We start from the raw sequence: 23181 nt of genomic DNA on the forward strand, positions 1-23181 counted from the left end.
TGATTGCTTTTTCATAAGGATTTTGGTAATCAATTAAAAATATCTTCTATAGGGATTCAGGAGGTAGAAATAAGAAAATTGAAGGACTCTGAAGAGCTCCTTTAAAACCCATGAAGTGCTTTTCTCTTCCTATTGCCACTCCATCATCTGGACCAAGTTGGACCAAGGGCATTGCCTGTCACATAAATAATATTTATTAAATTTTGTATCTTTCTAAAAATTGTATTTTTCTTCCCTTTTATTTTCCGACAAGTAAAAAGTCAGTCCACTTTTTAAAAAAGTACTCGACAAAGCCTTCTGTTAAGATTTTTAAAGACTATCATTTTTCTCAATTAAAAAAATTTTCCAGACTTACAACGTGAAGACATTAGTAGTATAGAAATTGTAGGAGGAGCAACACGAATTCCTGCAGTGAAAGAACAAATCACTAAATTCTTTCTTAAAGACATAAGTACCACATTAAATGCTGATGAAGCTGTTGCAAGAGGATGTGCATTACAGGTATAATTGTTATTTTATTTTTTAGAATATGTATTTTGCCAGAAATGAGTGATAGATCCAAAGGGGCCTTTTAATGTTATCTGTTCCATCCACTTACCAATAAGCTAAAGTAAATTGAAGTTATTTCTGATAAATAAGTCTTATGTCTTTCCCATTTATATTTTTAAGCTATAATAGGACAGTGTGTCTGTAACGACACTGAAAGAATATTAATTTTACAAATTATTGCAGTCTGCCCATTTAAAATCCCTTTTGGAGATGTAAAGATATTCTGTTAATTTTTGTAAGGTCACATAAAGAGTACTCAGTCCCTTTTAAATTTTCATTTCTCGTTGCCAAAAACCAGTAACTTTTAAAATGTAACAGTTGTAATAGGAGGACTCTATTAAGCAGTTCAATCAGAGTAACCTAGGGTATGTTTTTTATTTGTTGATTTAAATATGGTATACATCTTATTTTCAGTGTGCGATTCTCTCACCAGCATTTAAAGTGCGTGAATTTTCCATAACAGACCTTGTTCCCTATTCAGTCACATTAAGGTGGAAGACCTCTTTTGAAGATGGAAGTGGGTAAGTTATTTTTAAAACCTTGATTAGAGCTTGTCGTAAATCTTTAACCAGTTAAACCTACTTTTCTAAATTAGAGAAATGTACGCTTCTTAAAATTCAGCCAAATACTTTTAAATAATGTATTAGATAAAAGAGAATATAAAAATGATATATCACCTATAAATCATAATTGGGCATATTTTTAAATTTATGTTTTTTTATAAAAGTAAAACAAGGCTCATTTTCAAATAAATCACAGTATAGAAGTATAAAAAAGACCTGCATTTGTCATATTCTCTCTTAGCCCATTTTACAGACAAACATTTTTAAAAGCTAGTTTATCTGTCCAGTCATTTTCTTTGACTATCCATAAATAAATAAAATCATATACTTCTTAGGTACATATAGAATTATCTATAAATCTCTAGTGCAACTTAGCTTTTTAAATTATATTGTATTTTATTTTTCCATATCAACTTGAGACAGTAACTGTTTTTTCAATAGTTGTATGTGCTATAATAAATTTAACCAATACAGTAGTAAGTCATATTTTTGCTATTTTAAACAGTGCTAGTAAGAACATCCTTGTGCACAAACCCTTGTTCAGTTGTTCTTGGTATATCTGTAAGATAGCAGTGTAGGAATGGAATTGTTTAGCCAAAGAATATGCACATTATTTTGAGTAATATTTGCACATTATTCACTAAAAGGATACTGGTTTATATTCCTGTTAACTTTCATGAGATTGCCTCTTTTAGCTCATTTTCTCCTATACTTTTAATTGAACATGCCGATATTTTTAAAAAAATCACTGTTATTAAATTAATGTTTTTCCCTCTGTCATAAGCTACAATATTTTCATGCTTGCATTAACATTTACATTTTTTTCCATGAACTGCCCAGGATTTAGGTAGCCTGCTTCCCTACCAGAATCAAAATTTATATTTCAAATATTTTACTTGCCTGCTTTTCAGAAATATAGCTTGTACAATGAATAATGGTGTGTTTACATTTTGAAGTTATTTTTTAAATTTTGTTCTGTGTTCTGTACATAAGTACCCCCAAGAAAATGAGATTTTTGTATACATTTCAAAAATACGGATTTTCAGCCTTATCTGAATGTCTTGCAAAAGATTTTAATGGCATGTGTTAATGTCAGTTTTTTTCTTTTTAAATATTTTTTCAGCTGTCTGCCCCAGATAATGTCAATTTTGAGGCAAGAATCATTATTCTATAAAATTTAATTTCAGTTTCAAGGTATAAGTGATCCAGAAAAAAACTGTAAGAAAACGTATGGGGAGATAAATTGAAAAGTAAATATAGCCTAATGACTACAAAAAGAAAGTAGAAGGTATTGGTAGTTTCTTGAAAACTAGGATAGAGTAAGCGGTTTGTGGATTCAAGATTTTAAAATCTTCCATACTTATAGTAATAGGATGATAATATAGTATTAAAGATTGGTTTCTGGGCCACTATAACAAATAGTCATAAACTGTTTCTGTTAAACAATTTAAGGAATAGGAATTTCTATGTAGGTTTTAAAAACTCCCTGTATTGGAGGGGTAAAATACTGCAAAGGACATTGTTATATCAACTGAAAAAAAGATGGAAATATGAATAGTAAAGCATCAGAGAATATCCCTATTAGGATGCACACTGACGTTTTTAGGGGTAAAGCACCATAATGTGTGTATAACCCTCAGTTGGTTCACGAAACATATACACAGAAAGTGTGTGCACTCAGATGATGAAACAAATGGAGTAAAGTAGCAAATCTAGGTAAAAGATATACAAGTGTTCCTTGTCCTATTTTTAATTTTGCACCTTTTCGTAGGTTTAAAATTATTTGCAAACAAAAGTTTCTATTAAAGGTAGCCAGAATTAAAAGGGTAATAGGTGGCAAGTATTTTAGAAGTTAATGGGCAGGACTTGGCCCTCAGATGTGAGGGGAAAAAACTCTACACATTGGCCTTAAAATATACATATTCTCAGGTAATTTTTCTCTTTTTAATAGTATACAGTTGTCTGTCATTATGATAGACATTATGAAAACTTTGAGCCATAAATCTGTTGCAATGCATGTTTAGAGCAAAATCAGTAATTGTTTTTTCTTTTTATTTGTGCAGAGATTTTTGCAGTTGCTGCTAATGAATTAAGAATGAAATGGATTCAGTAAATAGGCTCATAGGCAACTTTCTATTTGTTTCTAAGTAAGTGTCTTTCCCTCCATTTTAGGGAATGTGAAGTTTTCTGTAAGAACCATCCTGCCCCATTCTCAAAAGTCATTACTTTCCACAAGAAGGAACCATTTGAACTAGAAGCATTTTATACTAATTTACATGAAGTGCCTTATCCTGATGCAAGAATTGGTAAGATAAAAAAAAGTTTTCCATAACATTTTGTCCTTTTATAAATAATGTGTTATTTTAGAATCAAGGAAATAAATAGACATTTCAGCTAAGCCAGTATGGGACTTTTAAAGAAAGATATTTATACTCTTTCTTAAAATGTGCATTTGTAGTGCTCAGTTTATTTCTATAATGACAGCAGGGTTTACTGCAGTCGGCCCTCAGTATTCCTGAGTTTGGCATCTGTACATTCAGCCAATATTAGGAAAAACAAGTGTCTGTACTGAACATGTCTAGACTTTTTTTTCTTGTCATTATTCAATTACATGTAACAACTACTGACATACCATTTATTTTGTAGTAGGTATCATTAATCTAGAGATGATACAGACTTAAGAGTATTTGGGAGGTTGTATGTAGGTTATATGCAAAATACTATGTCATTTTTTTAATAAGGGACTTGACTACCAGAGGATTGCTTGAGCCCGGGAGTTGAAGACTAGCCTGGGCAGTATAGTGAGACCCCATTTCACTTACATGCAAAACGATGTATAAAAGGTTCTTGCATCCTCAGAGAGACCTGGGACCAATCCTCAATGGATACTGAGGGGACAGCTATATTTCTAATTCATTTTTACTTCTATATTTAAAATGCTGTGCAAAAATTAGCTGGGTGTGGTGGCACACACCTGTAATCTCAGCTACTCAGGAGGCTGAGGCAGGAGAATTGCTCGAACCCAGGAGGCAAAGGCTGCAGTGAGCTGAGATTACGCCACTGCACTCCAGGCTGGGCGACACAGCGAGACTCCCTCTATCAAAATAAAATGCTCTGTAACTGTCCTGAAAGGTTTGTGTGATAATTATTTTTTACTGAAAAACTTAACTTTAATCGGTATATTCTAATTTTAAACTTAATGTTTACTGGCAACAACTAGAATGACTATTAATGGATTAATATGAAAGTGAGGGCGATTGGAAGGTGAGGCGGTCCCGGCGTTCTTGCGTCCCAGGTGATAGTGAAGTGCTCACCAGTTGCCACTGGACATAATTGAAACAAAATAGGAAAATTGCAGCAAACTCTTCAGGAAAAGGTTTTCAAAACAAGTTGCAATCTTGGCAGAACTGGACAAAGAGAAAAGAAAACTACTTATGCAGAACCAGTCTTCAACAAATCATCCTGGAGCTAGCATTGCACTCTCGAGACCCTGTCTTAATAAGGACTTCCGGGATCACGCTGAGCAGCAGTATATTGCAGCCCAGCAGAAGGCAGCTTTGCAGCATGCTCATGCACATTCATTTGGATACTTCATAACTCAAGACTCTGCATTTGGGAACCTGATTCTTCCTGTTTTACCTTGCCTTGACCCAGAATGAGGAAAATATTTGTGATGGAAAAGTGACTTTGTAATATCAAATGCCAAAGCTACTGTCATTCAGTGCTAGATGAACTGTGACTTTCAGAATTTTGGTGAACTTTGATATTTTTTGTTTGTTAAAGGAATGTGTAAGTGAAAGCGGAAAGAAGGGTAACCAGGATGATGAGAGCTGTGGAGGCTGTATCGTCCAAGGAATTGATTATGTACCGTGACTAACTTTTTTGTAATGCTGTTTAACAGTAGTCAGACTCTGAACTGGATGGTCACAAAAACATTCCCCAACCCCTAGCAAGTTTGACTGAATATATCATGTCCACAGTAGATTTCCAAGAATCATTTATAGTACTTAACTTTAAAGAAACAAGAGTACTTTTAAAAAATGAACCAATAAGCTGCAATCCGTTACATCCATATTTGCTATTTATAGGATTGGTGTCAGTGTACCTTTTGAGTTTACAGTCAACATATATCATCCTAAAATATTCTTTCTGAACTCATAACTACTTCCCCCTTTCTCAGTGTAAAACAAACCCCAAGAATAAATTACTAACCAGTCTTAACCATCTTCTATAAACATATTCCCTTATAAATGATGTGACTAAATGCAATTAAAAATAATAGAAAAAAAAGAAAGTGAGAATAGGAGATTGTAATATCCATTTTAACTGAGTGAACTTTTCAGAAGATATGAAATTATAACATTTAAAAGGATTTTCAAATTTTAAATTTTTTTCTATGTACTGCTTTATAGACTAAGAAGGGGACAGCACAAATATTATAAATATTTCAAGGATATATAAAGCAGTAAAATTATTGAACATTATATTAGTTTGCTAGGGCTGCTATAACAAAGTACCACAAGCTAGGTGGCTTAAACAGTAGAAATTTGTTGTCTCATTTCTGGAGGTTACAAGTCTGAAGTCAAGGTATCTCCAAATACAGTCACGTCTGAGCATGGTGGCTCATGCCTGTAATCCTAGCACTTTGGAAGGCTGAGGCAGGAGGATTGCTTGAGCCCAGGAGTTCAAGACCAGCCTGGGCAACATAGTGAGACCTAATCTGTACTAAAAATCAGAAAAATTAGCTAGACATGGTAGCATGCACCTGTAGTCCTCGCTACTTGAAGGCTGAGGTGGGAGGATTGCTTGAGCCTGGGAGTTTGAGGCTGCAGTGACCTATGATCATGCCACTGCACTACAGCCTGGATGACAGAGTGAAACTGTGTCTCAAAACAAAACACACATAGTCATGTTCTGAGGTACTAAGCACAGTGTGGGAGCAGGTGGGGGGCAAAATTTAACCCATAAAAAAGTCATCCAAGTTTTTTACTACCTGATTTTACTGCCTAATATTCTCTCTTCTATAGATAATATATATATGAGATTTCTTTAGAGAAATAAAACATCAGTAGATTTCTTAAAGCATTGATAATGATCTCTGCAGGTATTTTGCTATAGGAAAAATAAAAATTGGAATTGCTTTATTTATGAATTACCAAGACGGTTATGATTTGTAAAGCTTATATCAAAAAAAAAATCTATTTTGTTTTCAAATTCAGAAAGTGAATCTTGTTATTTTGGTTTTAGAATAGCAGTATTATAAGATAACTTACTGCCTTTGAATCAAATTGTCCATGGTTAAATTCCCAGTGCTTTTTGGTTTTTTTCCTAGCATTAATGATTTTGGGCAGGTTTCTTAAGCTTCCTGAGACTTAATAACAGGTTTGTTATGGTTTATAAAAGATAATCTGGGGGAAGTACCTGCCCCATAGTGATCAATCAGGATGTGATCATAATTATTGCCAAGATGATTATTTGCCAACATCTTAAAGATGATAGCCAAATTATTCAATGAATTGAATAAGTTAATCTGAAGCTCACATACTGATTGGAGTTCTTTTTTCCTTAAGGGAGCTTCACTATTCAGAATGTTTTTCCACAGTCTGATGGTGATAGTTCCAAAGTGAAGGTTAAAGTTCGTGTTAACATCCATGGAATCTTCAGTGTGGCTAGCGCATCAGTAATTGAGAAGCAAAATTTGGAAGGCGATCACAGTGATGCTCCAATGGAGACAGAAACTTCATTTAAAAATGAAAACAAAGATAATATGGTATGTAGAAATTCTTTCTCAATGTTCTTGTAATAGATAGTGTATACAGTATATCTTAATCATAACTGGGACTTTAATAGTTGAATACATTACTCTCTGAGGTTTTGCTTTGATTTTCTGCTGTGGGAATGAATCCGTGTAAAGTCTTTTGATAAAAGCATTAAGGAATAATACTATTTTCAATGCTTTACATCTTTCACGTTGTCATATACTTTTTAAGAGTTTGGTGCATCTTTCATATTATTACATGGAGCAGGTGAACCTGGAGTTCTTTCCTAAGTTCTTAACTTCCATTAAAACATGTATTTTATTATGGCTAGATTTTTAGCTTACAGATAAAACCACTTCAGAATGATAAATTTTGAACTATACATTCTTTTTAGATTGAAAATACATGCTTAATAAAGAATTTTTCAGGGTTTATTTGGGGGACATCTGAGACAGTTAAGCAGAGGAATGTGCTGTACATTCAGTAATGTTAAAGTACAGATTTTTGGCCGGGGGCGGTAGCTCATGCCTGTAATCCCAGCACTTTGGGGGGCTGAGGCGGGTGGATCACAAGGTCAGGAGATCGAGACCATCCTGGCTAACACAGTGAAACCCCGTCTCCACTAAAAATACAAAAGATTAGCTGGGCACGGTGGCAGGCACCTGTAGTCTCAGCTACTCGGGAGGCTGAGGCAGGAGAATGGCGTGAACCCTCGAGGCGGAGTTTGCAATGAGCCAAGATCGCACCACTGCACTCCAGCCTGGGTGATAGAGCGAGACTCCATCTCAAAAAAAAAAAAAAAACCAGATTTTTTAACTTTTTCTTTATTAAAGAGTTATGTGACCTGAATTTACTGTGGGGATACTATAGATGAAGGAATCTTAGGAGAACTTTATTGTATTTAATTACACAACATTTTCATCTTTTTATGTGCGCTCCTCATGAATTATTTTTGTGCATTATTTTTAATGGCATTAGATTTTTTGTCTAATTACAATTGGAAGTCTGCCCTAGATTTTCTTTTATTCTATTTTAAGGCAGTTTCTCCCTTTTTTTAAGGTTGCTTTTTGTTTTCATTAATAATTACTATGCATCTTTCTTCCAAATTGATCAGAATTCAACCACTAGCCTTTAAACTACTTCATTTAAGGACTGTGGCTTTTTCTTTCAGTCTTTCCAGGTATCATTTTGTAATCGCTTTCTTATTTGAATTGAGGAAGAGGAAATGTCTTTATCTGTTATGTTAGTGAAGATACAGTTTTTCATAAATTAACAATAATTGGTGAAAAGTTCATATTTCAAATTACCCACAATAACTTAGATATGTAAATTTAATCCATTAAGATTTATTTTTACTGAAATTGAAAGTGCTTTGTATGCCTTCTAAGACCAGGTGTTTATAATCATTTATCTATTTTCTTTTTTTTTTTTTCGAGACAGTCTTGCTCTGTAGCCCAGGCTGGAGTGCAGTGGCGCAATCTCGGCCCACTACAACCTCTGCCTCCTGCGTTCAAGCGATTCTCCTGCCTCAGACTCCCAAGTAGCTGGGACTACAGGCATGTGCCACCACGCCCAGCTAATTTTTTTTGTATTTTTAGTGGAGATGGGGTTTCACTGTGTTAGCCGGGATGGTCTTGATCTCCTGACCTCCTGATCCACCCACCTCGGCCTCCCAAAGTGCTGGGATTACAGGTGTGAGCCACTGCGCCCGGCTCATTTATCTTTTTTTAAGTATTTCTGCTGAGACCTTTAATTTTCTTTATATAATATTAGTGAATCCTGGGAACTGAAAATACAACAAGAATAATATGGTACCCATCTTGTACTTCCCCTGGCAGTTCTTATTTGCTGCTTCTGTTTGTCTGTGAGCTGGAAATTCAGTTAACCAAGCTTTAAAGGATGATTTCTGTATGTGAACTAAGTGGGTTCACCTGTGAATAAAGTGCATGGATTTATGACATCTGCTTTGGTTACTCAGAGACTTACCTGCTTATGATAGTTTTTGGCTTGCTAGAACATTTGTAGGCAGTTGAGGTTCCCATACAAGGAATTTCTAGATAGGTGATGTGTTCCTTAATATTTCTTTTACAATGTATGTAATCAAAAGAAAAAAAGGTAGCTAACGTTATGGATCATATACTTGGCATTGTTGGTGAGCACATTCATGTATGTATTATCTTTTTTTTTATTTTTTTTTTGAGCCACCATGCCCAGCCTAAATCTTTTAAATCCATACTACAGCTAATATAATAAATATTGAATAAATTGTAGTTTATTTCCTTTTCCTTGCTAATAAAAGCGATGATGCTGAATACACTGTGTTGAAAATATTCTGTGCACTTTTTCCTTTTTTTTTTTTTTTTTTTTTTGAGACGGAGTCTCGCTCTGTTGCCCAGGCTGGAGTGCAGTGGCACAATCTCGGCTCGTTGCAACCTCCACCTCCCGGGTTCAAGCAGTTCTCCTGCCTCAGCCTTCTAGTAGCTGGGATTACAGGCACACGCCACCACACCTGGCAGATTTTTGTATTTTTAGAAGAGATGGGATTTCACCATGTTGGTCAGGCTGGTCTCAAACTCCTGACCTTGTGATCTGCCAGCCTCTACCTCCCAAAGTGCTGGGATTACGGGCGTGAGCCACCGTGCCCGGCCTTGCACTTGCTTAATGGTTCTCTCTAGGATTTTTCTCTTTAATTCTGTATTTGGAAGTTTAAAGACTTAAATACCATTATAAAGTAGTCTCCCCTTCCCCTCAAAAAAGTGAACCAATTCAAAGACTCTGGAAGCTAATTGTTTAAATTTCAAGGGGTGGGGAATAATAAGATAATAAGTTCTTCTTTTTACTCTATCCAACTGATGGTATTGCTGGCTCCGAGGTAGATAAAGAGGCCCAGACATAAACCAGTGAACATCAGCAGGAGCCTTTTTTTTTCTATGAGGGTCAGTTTCTGAAAGACTATTTTATATGTGTTATTTTCTAATTCAAAATTAAAATAGCATTGATTTTCCTGAAAAATCACAATAGAGCCTGCTGACTTCAATATAATGATGTGTGAGAAAATTGACACCTCTCGTAGGTATAATTTAATACAGGGGCATATTAAGAAATTACCACATCAAGCCCTGAGTACTTATTAAGAAATTACCACATCAGGCTCCGGGTACTTACTAAGAAATTACCATATCAAGCCCCGGGTACTTTGGTTTGTGCCTATAGTTACAACTACTCAGGACACTGGGGCCGGAGTTTGAGTACAGCCTGGACAACATAGTCCGCAAAAAAAAGAAAAATGATCACATCTTAAACTATATGACAAAACCCAGGGATCAAAGAAACTATATGCTATTCGTCTTACTAATGTACCACAGTTTATTTCCCAATTGTTGACCATTTGGGTTCTTTATCTTTTTATTTACTTCTATTTATTTTTTTAATTCCAAATATTTGATTATGTGTAGCCAGGACTCTTCTATGCACTGGGGATACAGTGATTAAACAAGATTGAAAAGGTTGCCACCCATCTGTAACTTACAGTCTAGTGGGAGAGGACAGGCATGAAGCAAAAAGATAGCATATAAATATAAAGGAAGTTAATGGGGATGCGTAGTGGGAATTGTGTGATAGTGATGAGGAAACCACTTAGGAAGGAACAGGTAAGCTAGTCTGAAAGATGCAAAAGGCAGCTTAAGGGTAAGGAGTAGGTAGGTAGTTGTCCAGGCAGAGTGAATAACAAATAGAAAGGCACTGAGACAGGAAGGCCTTCTTTTTTGTTGTTGTAACAAATAGAAGAGTGGTTGGTGTATAGGATATAGGTGTGGAGAATGGGGGAATAGCAGGAAAAAAAATGAAATTGAGAGGGTAAATCAAGCGACAAATCGGGTAAAACCTTACAGTTCATGATAGTATCTAGATTTGTTTCTTAAGTGCTTTATGTTTATTTTGCAAGTAGCTATGAGTACCTAAAATGTGCTTGGTCATAGCAGCAAACAGAAAGATGGTTTCAACTCCCATGGAATTTAAAATCTATCAGGGAAGTCAGAGTCTAGAGGCACTTCCATTAATTATCCCACTATTGATAATATTTCTATAAACATTTTAAAATCATTTTAAAGAATTAACAGTTTATTACCATTTCATATCCATTTTAAGATGTGTAATTTTCTGCTTTTAAATATATCTTAGTGAGTCTTGCAAATGATAACATCTTATATTTGCTGTTGATCATGGCAATAGTCATGAGATACTTCTCATCACCTGTGCATCTGTGAACTCAGTTGTAATTCCTAGTGGCATGACTAGGTAGTTGGCAACCTCTTAACATTTTAGTGAACAAACCATTTAAGGAGCATTCAAGGAAGGAATATGAGTCCTGGTTGTTTGAAAACAGGTTGTGATAAAGATACAGTCATAAGTCTTGTAGAATAGGTGTTAGTGGCTTATAAGAAAACACTAGAGGCTATATTAGAGCAACTTTTAAACAAATGGTGGGTCATTTATACTCCTGATGACACAGAGTGATATTGTATAGAAATATACATTAACAACTGGATTAAGTGATTCAGAAGAGTTGGATTCTGAATGTGAAGAAATTTTAGAAATAACTACTTAATCTGGTTTATTTTCCTTTTCTCTATGAAAGATATAAATATATAAACAATAAAAGAGCTCTTTCAATAAATATAAAAATTCTAAGTGATAAGGCATTGTGACCATTTAGCATTTTTTTCTGAGTAATACAAAAATTAGAGTTAATAACTCAACACTTTATCACTTTTTTCACCTATCTTACCTATCAACAGGGTTGGGGAGGTTGTAAGGTAGGGCAGGGGAGTTGAAATATCAAAAATAATTGATTTTTTTTTTTTATTTGAGACGGAGTCTTGCTCTGTCATCCAGTTTGGAGTGCAGTGGCACGATCTCAGCTCACTGCAACCTCCGCCTCCTGGGTTCAAGCAGTTCTCCAGCCTCAGCCTCCTGAGTAGCTAGGATTACAGGCGTGTGCCACCACGCCTGGCTAATTTTTGTATTTTTAGTAGAGACAGGGTTTCACCATGTTGGTCAGGCTGGTCTTGAACTGCTGACCTCGTGATCTGCCTGCCTTGGCCTACCGAAGAATAATTGACCTTTTAACTACAAAAAAAAAAAAATTAGCTCCTCTTTGGCAAAAATAAGCTTTTATTCAAGATAGCTTTCTGGGTATTACAGATTTGCTTAATTCTAGATGTAGTTGAAGACCTAACTTATGCTGATTCCTACATTTCAAGCTTTCTTCAGGAGGATGGTGACAGATAGGATTAAGAAGGTGACCAAAAAAATCTATTATATATATGGGATTATTTACCAAGTGGAGAGTTCATTTTGGAGATTTTATTGGTAGAAAGTTTGGTTTTTAGACATAAAAAAAATCTTAAAAGTATACCTTTTAATAATTTAGAAACACCCACTTTGAGTTTTGATTAATTTGATAAATTTTGATTAATTTATATCAAAACTCAAAGTGCGTATTTCTAATTATTTTACATTTTACAATTTAAAGATATAGTATTGTATTTGTGTAATTCATAGATTTTGTATCTTTTTCATTTTATTTTCTCGTGTTATTTATAAACATTTTTCATATCAAGTTGAATGTTCTCTATTTTATTTATTTTTATTATACTTTAAGTTCTGGGATATATATGCAGAACATGCAAGTTTGTTACATAGGTATACACGTGCCATGGTGGTTTGCTGCACCCATCAACCCATCATCTACATTAGGTATTTCTCCTAATGCTATCCCTCCCCTAACCCCCCACCCTTGAATGTTCTCTTTTTTTGTAAGCTTTTGTGAATCTTGATTTGTAAATTTGGCTTGAGAACAATTTTCCACGTATTTTGCAATTACTTAGCCATAGATAAACAAGATTTATCCCATAGCATCAAATAGATCTTTTTACTTTACTTACCTGTTAATCTGTTTATTTGTAGCAATTCTCATTTGAAAAATGAGCTTCTACTTAACTGTTTCTACATTTTACAGTGCAAAACAGGCTTGTACTCTAAGATGCAGTTTACATTTTTAAAACAAAAAAAAGACACTGCATATATTATCAATTATGTATTTTCTTTCTAGGATAAAATGCAGGTTGATCAAGAAGAAGGAGGGCATCAAAAATGTCATCCTGAACACACCCCAGAAGAGGAAATTGATCATACAGGAGCCAAAACAAAGGTTTGGTTTACTTTTTCTGTAATTATGTCTTTTTGAAATTGATATTTTGAATTATTGTATTTTATAATGCTTTCTTTAACGCACTTGATATTTTTGATCTTAGAATTGTGAGAGAGTATAGAAAGCTGATAGCCAGAATGAATATACTTTAATGATTTATTAAGAGTTGTGTTTTTTAGAAATGAACCCTAACAACATCAGCAAAATTACCTTTTTTGGTAGGAAAAAAGATACATTTTTCGTTAACTTTTTCTTCATCTCATGAGAACACACGGACACATAGAGGAGAACAACAAACATTGACGCTTACTGGAGGGTGGAGGGTGGAGGGTAGAGGGTGGAAGGGAGGGAGAGGATCCCTCCCCTTAGTGGGTACTAGGCTTACTACCTGGGTGATGAAATACTCTGTACAACAAACCCCTGTGACATGAGTGTACCTATATAACCTGCACATGTGCCCTTGAACTTAAAAGTTAAAAAAAAAAAAAAGGAAATTTTATCAAAGAACCCAACAATAAAATTGCCTGAATTCTTTACCTTATTTCTTTAATTCATTATTTCTCATGCTTCACCAATAACCGCATTGTATTTCTAAAGTATGAATACATAAGTTAAAATTTTAACTTTAAGTGAAAAAAAATCATTTCAGAAAAATATGAGATGGAACAAGCTATATGAGGAAAACTTATATTAGCTGTACTCTATATCTCAGAATTAACCACTCTAAGTATTTTGTTGCCTATCATAAAATATTTCTCTATGTGTAAAAATTAATACTTTCAAAAATAAAATGTTAAAGGATAAATGATTTATTGAGAGTAATTATTTTTCTAAGATAGTGATTGCCAATAAGACAGAAGGGAGAGGCCCTGCCCCAGTCACCCAGATGAATGTGGTTATAACTCTTAAAGCTATCATCTTCAACAGATTCTTCTAACCTGCATAGAATTTAATCTATGCAGGTTAGCCAAATAGACTCATTTCTCAGAGATTATAAAGATTTAGTTTTAAATCTTAGATTCTAAAGTTATTTAAAACCTGGAAACTTTTTTTCTGACATTTTTCAAAATTTTAATTATTGAACAGCTTTATTGAGATATAGTTTACATATCATTCAAATCATCCAATTAGTTGTATAGTTTTTAGTGTATTCAGTTGTGCAACCATCATCACAATTTTAGAATATTTTCATCATCCCAAAGAGAAGCCTTGTATCTATTAGCAGTGACTTCCCATTTCCCTTCAACCCTCTCCCTGCCAGCCACAGGGAATAGGCAATAGATTTGCCTATTGTGAACATTTCATATACGTACAGTTATACAGTATGTACTTATTTGTGACTGGCTTCTTTCACCAAACATAATGTTTTCAAGGTTCATCCAGGTTGTAGAATATATCAGTATTCCTTTTTATGTCCGAATAATATGGCATTGTATGAATACATACCACATTTTATTTATCCATCTATCAGTTGATAGACATTTGGGTTATTTTCACTTTTTTGCTATTATGAATAATGCTGTTATGAACAATCATGTACAAGTTTTGTGGGGGTGTGTATTTTCATTTTTCTTGGGCATATACCTAGGAATGGAATTGCTGGGTCATAATTGTTTAACATTTTTGTTAACATTGTCATCTTGAACATTTTGAGGAACTTCCCACCTTTTCCAGAATGGCTGCAACATTTTACAATCCTGCAAACAATGTATGAGGGGTTGCAGTTTCCCCACATCCTCACTAACACTTATTATTTTATATTTTTTTATTATAGCCATTGTAATGGGTGAGAAGTAGCTACTCGTCTTAGTTTTGCTTTGCATTTCCAACCCAATATTTTTAATATAGAAACTAGAATTTAACATACACAGACTACAAAATAACATCAGTCTTAAGGTAGTACTTTAAAATAAATATAACAGATCGTAATCGTTTTGATTTTACTTTCTGTTTTACCTCTTAAATCTGTTTTTAAGCTAATTTTAGAAATTTATACTTCTCTTTCGGATTTGCAGTCAGCTGTCTCAGACAAACAAGACCGATTAAATCAGACACTTAAAAAAGGAAAAGTCAAAAGTATTGATCTACCGATCCAGAGTAGCCTATGTAGACAACTGGGCCAAGATCTTCTCAACAGCTACATTGAAAATGAGGTATGTAAATCTGAGTTGATGCTGAAATAGGTGGTAGTTTATTCTGAAATTTTGTAGAAGTCAATGATTATCTCCAAAATTTAAGGCACTAGTTTATAACTCCTAAGGAATTATATTAAGTAGATTACTAAACTACTTTATTTTTTACAAAATACTGAGCTGTATTAATGCCATATGTACTGTGTAGCTATCATCTTAGTTGGGTGAAAAACATGTATTGCCTCCTCTATAGGGAAAGACTTCTGAAATTGATTCTTCCTTTTATTCTGTCTTTAATAATGACACCCAGCAGACCACATATGGGGAAATATTAGCTGCTCCCCTCTTCTCCTGTGTTGTCCTTAAAGATTATATCTCTGTTCAAAATGTTTTCTGACATCCATTAAATATTTTTTTAAAAAATCTTTATCATTCTTGACATTTTCTTACATGTTCTTTTCTATTTACATGTTTAAGTTACAGTCTCTAGAGGAAACAAGTTTTGTTTCTTTACCAGTATCTGTGTAAGAAGTAATTTATATTTTATAAGTTTACATTTAAGTGGTAGTTCCTAATTTTTACAAGCTCAGCTGGCATTAAAAGGTCAGTCTTCTGACTTTACAATGCTTGCTTTTGTAGTACCTACCTATATCATCTATTCATTAACTGTTAAGGGCTGCATTTTATGTGAAGCAAGCATTCCTGGAGATACTAAATAATTTGGAATTTGTGTGTCTTGAGAAAAATTTTCCAAAAGGAATGAATTGTAGGGAAGCACAGTTATGGCAAATTTTGTATATAAAATGAGATTTTCTTAACTTTTGAATGTCTCATTATTTTCAATTCACAAATGTGAATGCATTGTAGTTTATAAAGGGATTCTTACGTTTACTTGTGTTTTTATTAAAGTGAAAATTTTGCTCAAGTATTATAATCTTCAGGTTATTTCTTTGCTTTTGTTCATCATAAACCAACATCTATAAATACTTTTTATTTTTACCCTCAAACCTATGAAGTGTAGGTTCTGTTAGAGAACTACATTTTACAGGTGAGGAAACTGAGACACAAGCAGACTAAATTACCCAGGATCAGAGAATACCCTTTGGATTTGGATCCAGGTGATTGTTCTCCAGAGCTCAATATCACAACCACTATACCATATCCACCCCCGCAAGGCTTTTATTCATTACCAGTTATGTGTCAAACATGGAACTAAATATTTTACATGAATTCTCTCAACCTTATTAGCAGCCCTATGAGTTAGATGGAATTATGCTCTCTGTTTTAGGATAAGAAAACTTATGTTTAGATGATTTTCCTGCTATCTCAAGATAGTAAATAGGGAACCTAGGATTTTAACCTGAGTATGTAGAATGACATAGGATATGTTTTCTTCTGTTTTTTAACAGCTTTATTGAGATAAATTTACATATCATAATTAACCCATTTAAAGTATCCAGTGGTTTTTGGTATACTACATTAATTTTTTTACATGAAATTTGCTATTATAACCATTTTTAAGTGTATAATTCAATGGCTTTAATTACATTCACCATACTGTGCATCCATCACCACTGTCTATTTTCAAAACAATTCCATCACCCCAAACATTAACTCTATAATAACTTATTTTCCTCCCTTCTCCCAGTTCCCTACTTTCTGTCTTTGTGAATTGCCTAGTTATCAATAGATAAGAATCATGTTAAGTGGGATAATACAATGCTTGTCCTTTTGTGTCTAGCTTATTCTACTTGGCATAATGACTTCAAGATTCCTTGTTTCAGCACGTATCATAACTTCATTTCTTCTTAAAATGAAATAAAATACTACATTGAGTTTATATACTTTTTTTATTCGTTCATCTATTAGTGCACATTTGGGTTTCTACTTTTTGGCTATTGTGAATAATGCTGCAGTGAACACTGACATACAAATATCTGTTCAAGTCTCTGCTTTCAATTTTTTGTGGGTGTATCTAGGAGTGAAATTGAAATTTTGTGCTTAGCATTTTGAGGGACAGCCAAAACGTTTTCCATAGTGGCTGCAGCATTTTACATTCCGACTCAGCAATGTACAAGGGTTTCACTTTCTCCACATCCTCATGAATACTTATTTTTTTTACTGTAATCATCCTAGTGAGTGTGAAGTGGTATCTTGTGGTTTTGATTTCTATTTCCCTAATGCATATTCTTATGGCAACTAATCTGAAGCTTTTTGAATAGGGGAAGATGATTATGCAAGATAAGTTAGAGAAAGAAAGAAACGATGCTAAGAATGCCGTTGAAGAATATGTATATGATTTTAGAGACAGGCTGGGCACTGTCTATGAAAAATTCATCACTCCAGAAGTAAGTCTAAATTCTGTAATTTTTTGTGAGGACTATTTAAAGGTTTACTCAAGAATGCTAGTACGAATTACATAAATAAATGTACCAAATGTTGTTATTGTTGCCAATCTTGGGCCCATATGGGGAAGGTTCTTAGTTATTTTTACAAGTTGCAGAAGTATGGTGAAAAACATATTTTTGAATAAGAAGTTAGAAAATTTTGAAATTTAATATTTTATACTTGAAAAACATTCTGTCCTTCCATGATTTTTAGTTTTTATTTATTTATTTATTTATTTATTTGAGACAGCATCTAGCTCTGTCGCCCAGGCTGGAGTGCAGTGGCACGATTTCAGCTCACTGCCAACCTCTACTTCCCGGGCTCAAGCAGTCCTCTCACCTCACCCTCATAAGTAGATGGGAATACAGGCACATGCCATCACGCCTGGCTAATTTTTTAATTTGTTGTAGAAATATGATTTTGCCATATTGCCCAGGCTGGTCTCTTAATTCTGGGCTCAAGCGATCCTCCCACTTTGGCCTTTCAAAGTGCTGGGATTACAGGCATGAGGCACTGCACTGCACTGAGCCCAATGATGACTTTTATTTCTAAGGAAAGTATTTTTAATAAGTGTCTCTCAAATATATTACTAGGACTTGAGTAAACTGTCTGCAGTATTGGAAGACACAGAAAATTGGCTTTATGAAGACGGAGAGGACCAACCTAAACAAGTTTATGTGGATAAGCTTCAAGAACTAAAGGTACATTTTTTAAAGTCCATGTTAGTATAAATCAGTAACTTTTTCTAAAAATTAGGGTGTAAGAGCACAGTGTATGTTCTATTAATTTTTAATTTTTTAATTGAGAGGAAAATTGTATATATTTGTGGTGTATGACATGTTTTGATTATGCACACATTGTGGAATGGCTAAGTCAAACTATTTAACAAATGCATTACCTCACATACATTTCTTTCTTTGGGAGGGAGAACACTTAAAATCTACTCTCTCAAGCAATTTTCAAATATACAGTATATTGTTAAGTATATATGGTAACTGTGGTTACCATGATGTGCAACAGATCTCTTGGACTTACTCCTCTTGTCTAATTCAAATGTTGTGTCCTTTGACCAACAGCTCTCCATCATACCATCCCCTGATAACCACCAATTCTACTATCTGCTTCTAAGAGTTTACCTTTTCTAGATTCAACCTTTGAGATCATGCAGTATTTGTCTTTTTGTGCCTGGCTTATTTCACTTAGCATAATGTCCTCCAGGTTCATCTAAGTTGTCTCAAATGGCAGGATTTACTTCTTTTTAAGGCTGAATAGTATTCCGTTGTATATGCATACCACATTTTCTTTATCCATCATTTCATTGATGGACACTTAGATTGATTCTGTATTTTGGCTATTGTGAATAATGCTGCAGTGAACATGGAGTGTAGATATCTCTTTGGCATACTGATTTTATTTTCTTTGGATATATACACAGTAGTGAGATTGCTGGATCTGTATGTTTTTAGTAAGTATGTGAAAAAATACTAATCAGAAATGTAAAAGAGGAAATGTTCTAATTTTAAAAGCATTTTGAGAAGCCAGCAATGCTATATAATTGAAATCAGATGTTGTATAGTCATAATGTTGAAATATAAATATTTATAGATGATCAGAGTGTTACTTTTGCACAAGCTATATATTACTGGCATGTCTTTAAGAAGTGATAAGTATATCATCTTGACCATTAAAGGAGTCACCCTTTTCTGCTCCTCTGACTGTTAACTCTCTGATGTTAGGGAGTAATACCACACTGGCCTGTTGTATTTTCAGTGAAGCTCACTGGGATACCTGACCAGCCAAGGACTTACAGTATCACTGCTCTTGAATTTTAACATCCTTTCACAAATAAGGAGACTTGGCCACAAAATCTCCTTTTTTAGGTCAGTGGTGTTATTTTAGGGAAAGACCTTCCATACTTGCTACCAAATCTGGAAAAAATACCTTAAAAGATTAAAAGTTTATATTGGGCCGGGTGCAGTGGCTCACGCCTGTAATCCCAGCACTTTGGGAGGCCGAGGCGGGCGGATCACGAAGTCAGGAGATCAAGACCATCCTGGCTAAGATGGTGAAACCCTGTCTCTACTAAAAAAAAAAATACAAAAAATTAGCCGAGCGTGGTGGCAGGCACCTGTAGTCCCAGCTACTCTGGAGGCTGAGGCAGGAGAATGGCGTGAACCCGGGAGGTGGAGCTTGCAGTGAGCCGAGATGGCGCCACTGCACTCCAGCCTGGGTGACAGAGCGAGACTCCGTCTCAAAAAAAAAAAAAAAAAGTTTATATTGGAAGGATGAAGAAAATTTTCAGTCATTCCTTCTTAGTACGGATCATAGCAGTTCTTTAATGTGCATATGAATTACCTGGGTGCCTATTGAAATGGAAATTTTGATTCAGTAGATACAAGGTGGGCCCACTTTTAACAAACTTCCAAGTGATGCTGATGCTGCTGGTCCCTGAACTATTCTTTGAGTAGCAAGGGATTACATAGATGCTAAATGATGACATTAACAAGGATTTTTAGAATATGGGAAAAGATGGCCCTTTTTACAACTTGGGACAGGCATGAGGTGGGGGAAGGTGTGCAAAAGAAGTTATTCAACTTAAAAGTAAAAGAAGTTAATACTGTGCAAAAAATTACCTTCATGCCAACAAATTACTTCCAAAGGAAATAATTAGAAAACCTAAGTTTATGATAGCAAAACTAGGCTTTACCATGTCTTCTTGGTGGTTTTTAATCCCTGTCTCCCTAAAAGAAACACAAGCCAGCCAGGTGCAGTAGCTCATAGCTGTAATCCCAGTGGCCCAAAGGGGCCGAGGCAGGTGTATCACCTGAGGTCAGGAGTTCCAGACCAGTCTGGCTAACATGGTGAAATCCCATTTCTACTAAAATTACAAAAAATTAGCCGGGCATGGTGGCACGCACCTGTAATCCCAGCTACTCAGGAGGCTGAGGCAGGAGAATCGCTTGAACCCAGGAGGCGGAGGTTGCAGTGAGTTGAGATCGCGTCATTGCACTCCAGCTTGGGCAACAAGAGCGAAACTCCGTCTCAAAAAAAGAAAAAAGAAACACAAGCCAAGCAGCTGATGCCAATAGAAATAACTGGAAATCCCAGCAGTTCCTATTATGGATTCTTCTGCTTCAAATATATAAGTAGCCATAGAAATGAATGTTACAGAAGTTTTCACAAGTTTTACTTTTTCTGTTTTTGAGATGGCATTTAAAAATTTAAAATGGTGGCTAGGAGCAGTGAATCACACCTGTAATGTTGGCACTTTGAGTGGCCAAGGCAGGAGAATCACTTGAAGCCAGGAGTTCAAGACCAGCCTTGAGCAACAAAGCAAGACCCCATCTCTACAAAAAAATAAATTAGCCAGGCACAGTGGTATGTGCCTGTAGTTCCAGGTTGGAAGGCTGAGCCAGGAGGATCACTTGAGCCCAGGAGTTTGAGGCTGCAGTAAGCTATCGCCATTGCACTCCAGCCTAGGTGACAGAGCAAGACCCTGTCCCAATGAAAAAAAAAAATGCAGTATTTGCTTCCCTTTCAAAAACATTTAAACTATAAAAAGTATGATGTGAATAGACCAAATGTAGTAATGGTATCCTGGAACAGATGATAATGAACTCCAAATAAAGACTGTAGTTCAGTTAATAGTAATGCTCCAGTGGTAGTTTCTTAGTTTTGACAAATGTACCCTAAGATGCTAACATTAGAGAAAAGCATAGAGAAGCGTCTGGTGCTTGCTGTCTGTATAATTTCCTTTTAACTTTTCTGTAAATCTAAAATTGTTCTAAAATAAGCTGATTTTTATTTAAGTATATAAAGAATTTAAAAGAAAATATTTTATCCTTCTAATGTGCTCCCCTTCCCAAAACTACAGAGTCTGTTTTAACATTTAGAAACTCCTTAATCCAAGACATGTAGGGGAAAAACCTACATATACTACAGTACACATTTTACTGATTAAATATATAAATAATATTTAGTTGATAATAATTATCAGTCCCAGTAATTATGTTGTACATAGAGGGTTATATTATGATTTTGAGTATTTGATACCAAGTTTCAAATCTACAAATTCTGCATGCAGTATAGTTTTTACAGTTTTCTTATTTTAATAGTTCTATAGTTTTAACACCCAGCTTTTAAGGAATTAAAGTTTTGATTGAGACATCGGATTTGAGAAGCTAAGAAGTAATCTTAATGAGTGAGAAAAAGGTGTGAGGAAGGCATCCTTGTGTAGGATTGAGGAAGTAGCTACTGTAACTTGCTTCCATACAGGAAAATAAGAGGGGATATATTTTTATCTGTCCATCTTTTCTTCCTATTTATCATCCTATAAGGGCCCTATAAAAGTTTTCTGTTAAAACTCAAATAATAATTTTTCTTCTTTAAAAATCTCTTATGTTAACAGAAATATGGCCAGCCTATTCAAATGAAGTACATGGAGCATGAAGAGAGACCAAAAGCCTTAAATGACTTGGGAAAAAAGATCCAACTTGTCATGAAAGTGATAGAAGCTTATAGAAACAAGGTATTGAATTCATAAAGCCAATTGGTGATGATGGCATGTGCATGGTACATAGAATGGGGCAAATCTAAAAGTTCTTAGCTACAAAGCTATAGCAGTTGTAGCTGTCAAATTCCAGAGACTTTATGTACCAAACTTAAAACTTTTTTTTTTATTGGAGAATTTCATTTAAGGATTCTGATACATTTGAAATACAGTAAAGGTACGTAGCTTTCATCTTTTAGAATTTCCTGAAACTACATTATAAAATAACCCAGTGACCAAATCCATTGTTTTCTTCTTAGAGATTTCATTTTTATGTTTTTCATGTAGTGAAAAAGAGGACTTCTTTGACTTTTTTTTAATTATGGGCCTCTTTCAGACTGGACTCTGCTAGCCTTTATTTTGTTTCTTCGCTTATTTTTCCTTTTAGTTCGTTTTTGTCCTCCAGTCCATTAGTCATCCATAATCTCCTGTACGCTTTATTCTTTTATGTACATATTCAAATCTATATAACCTTAATCTTTCCACTGTCTTTAAGCCTCAAATATGTAGTTATACAGATGATACTTCCATTTAGATATAACCGTAAAATTTGAGAAAATTAAGCTTATTGTTTTGTTTCCTCTAAATCTGTAGTTATCAGACTTTTTTTAAAAACAAACAATATTTTAGACTTTGTAGTTTTTACTGTATCTGTACAGCTATTCTTATCTGCCACTGTAGCACAAAAGTACCATAGACAATATGCAAACTAATGGACATGGCTGTGTTCCCAAAAACTTTATTTAAAAAATCATAAGCAGTGGCTGGATTTAGCCGATGGGACAAGTTTTTTAATCCCTACTCTAAGTAAGTATTCTCTGTAATCCCTAGTTTTTGTCATTGATGTTAAACGTGCATTAGTAGGAAGAAGAGACCAGCACCAGGAATATTCAAGCATGTCAAAATAGCTTACATTTATTGTGCACGTCATGAATTTTAAGTACTTTTTGTGGATTATCTCACCAGGATATATCCTATACAAGTTAATGTTATTATCTTTATTTTACAACTAAGAAAACAGAAATACTTA

At 34.6% G+C, this 23181-nt stretch overlaps 2 protein-coding genes across 2 annotated transcripts in view; both read left to right on the forward strand.

Annotated features, from left to right (window-relative positions):
- Nucleotides 1-23181, forward strand: part of HSPA4L (heat shock protein family A (Hsp70) member 4 like) — a 50944-nt gene that overhangs the window by 22236 nt on the left and 5527 nt on the right. The window contains exons 9-17 of the mRNA XM_024246347.3: nucleotides 350-501; nucleotides 964-1070; nucleotides 3285-3418; nucleotides 6683-6882; nucleotides 12984-13082; nucleotides 15098-15235; nucleotides 17437-17562; nucleotides 18196-18303; nucleotides 22011-22130. Coding sequence (XP_024102115.1) covers nucleotides 350-501; nucleotides 964-1070; nucleotides 3285-3418; nucleotides 6683-6882; nucleotides 12984-13082; nucleotides 15098-15235; nucleotides 17437-17562; nucleotides 18196-18303; nucleotides 22011-22130 — 1184 coding nt within the window. The remainder of the gene's footprint in view (nucleotides 1-349; nucleotides 502-963; nucleotides 1071-3284; nucleotides 3419-6682; nucleotides 6883-12983; nucleotides 13083-15097; nucleotides 15236-17436; nucleotides 17563-18195; nucleotides 18304-22010; nucleotides 22131-23181) is intronic.
- On the forward strand, nucleotides 3425-6676 carry LOC129059077 (SOSS complex subunit C). Its single transcript, XM_054554475.1, has one exon. The coding sequence runs from the start codon at nucleotides 4547-4549 to the stop codon at nucleotides 4769-4771; it is 225 nt and encodes a 74-aa protein (XP_054410450.1). The 5' UTR covers nucleotides 3425-4546; the 3' UTR covers nucleotides 4772-6676.

This window comes from Pongo abelii, chromosome 3 (assembly GCF_028885655.2).
Source record: "Pongo abelii isolate AG06213 chromosome 3, NHGRI_mPonAbe1-v2.0_pri, whole genome shotgun sequence".
Lineage (NCBI taxonomy): Eukaryota > Metazoa > Chordata > Mammalia > Primates > Hominidae > Pongo > Pongo abelii.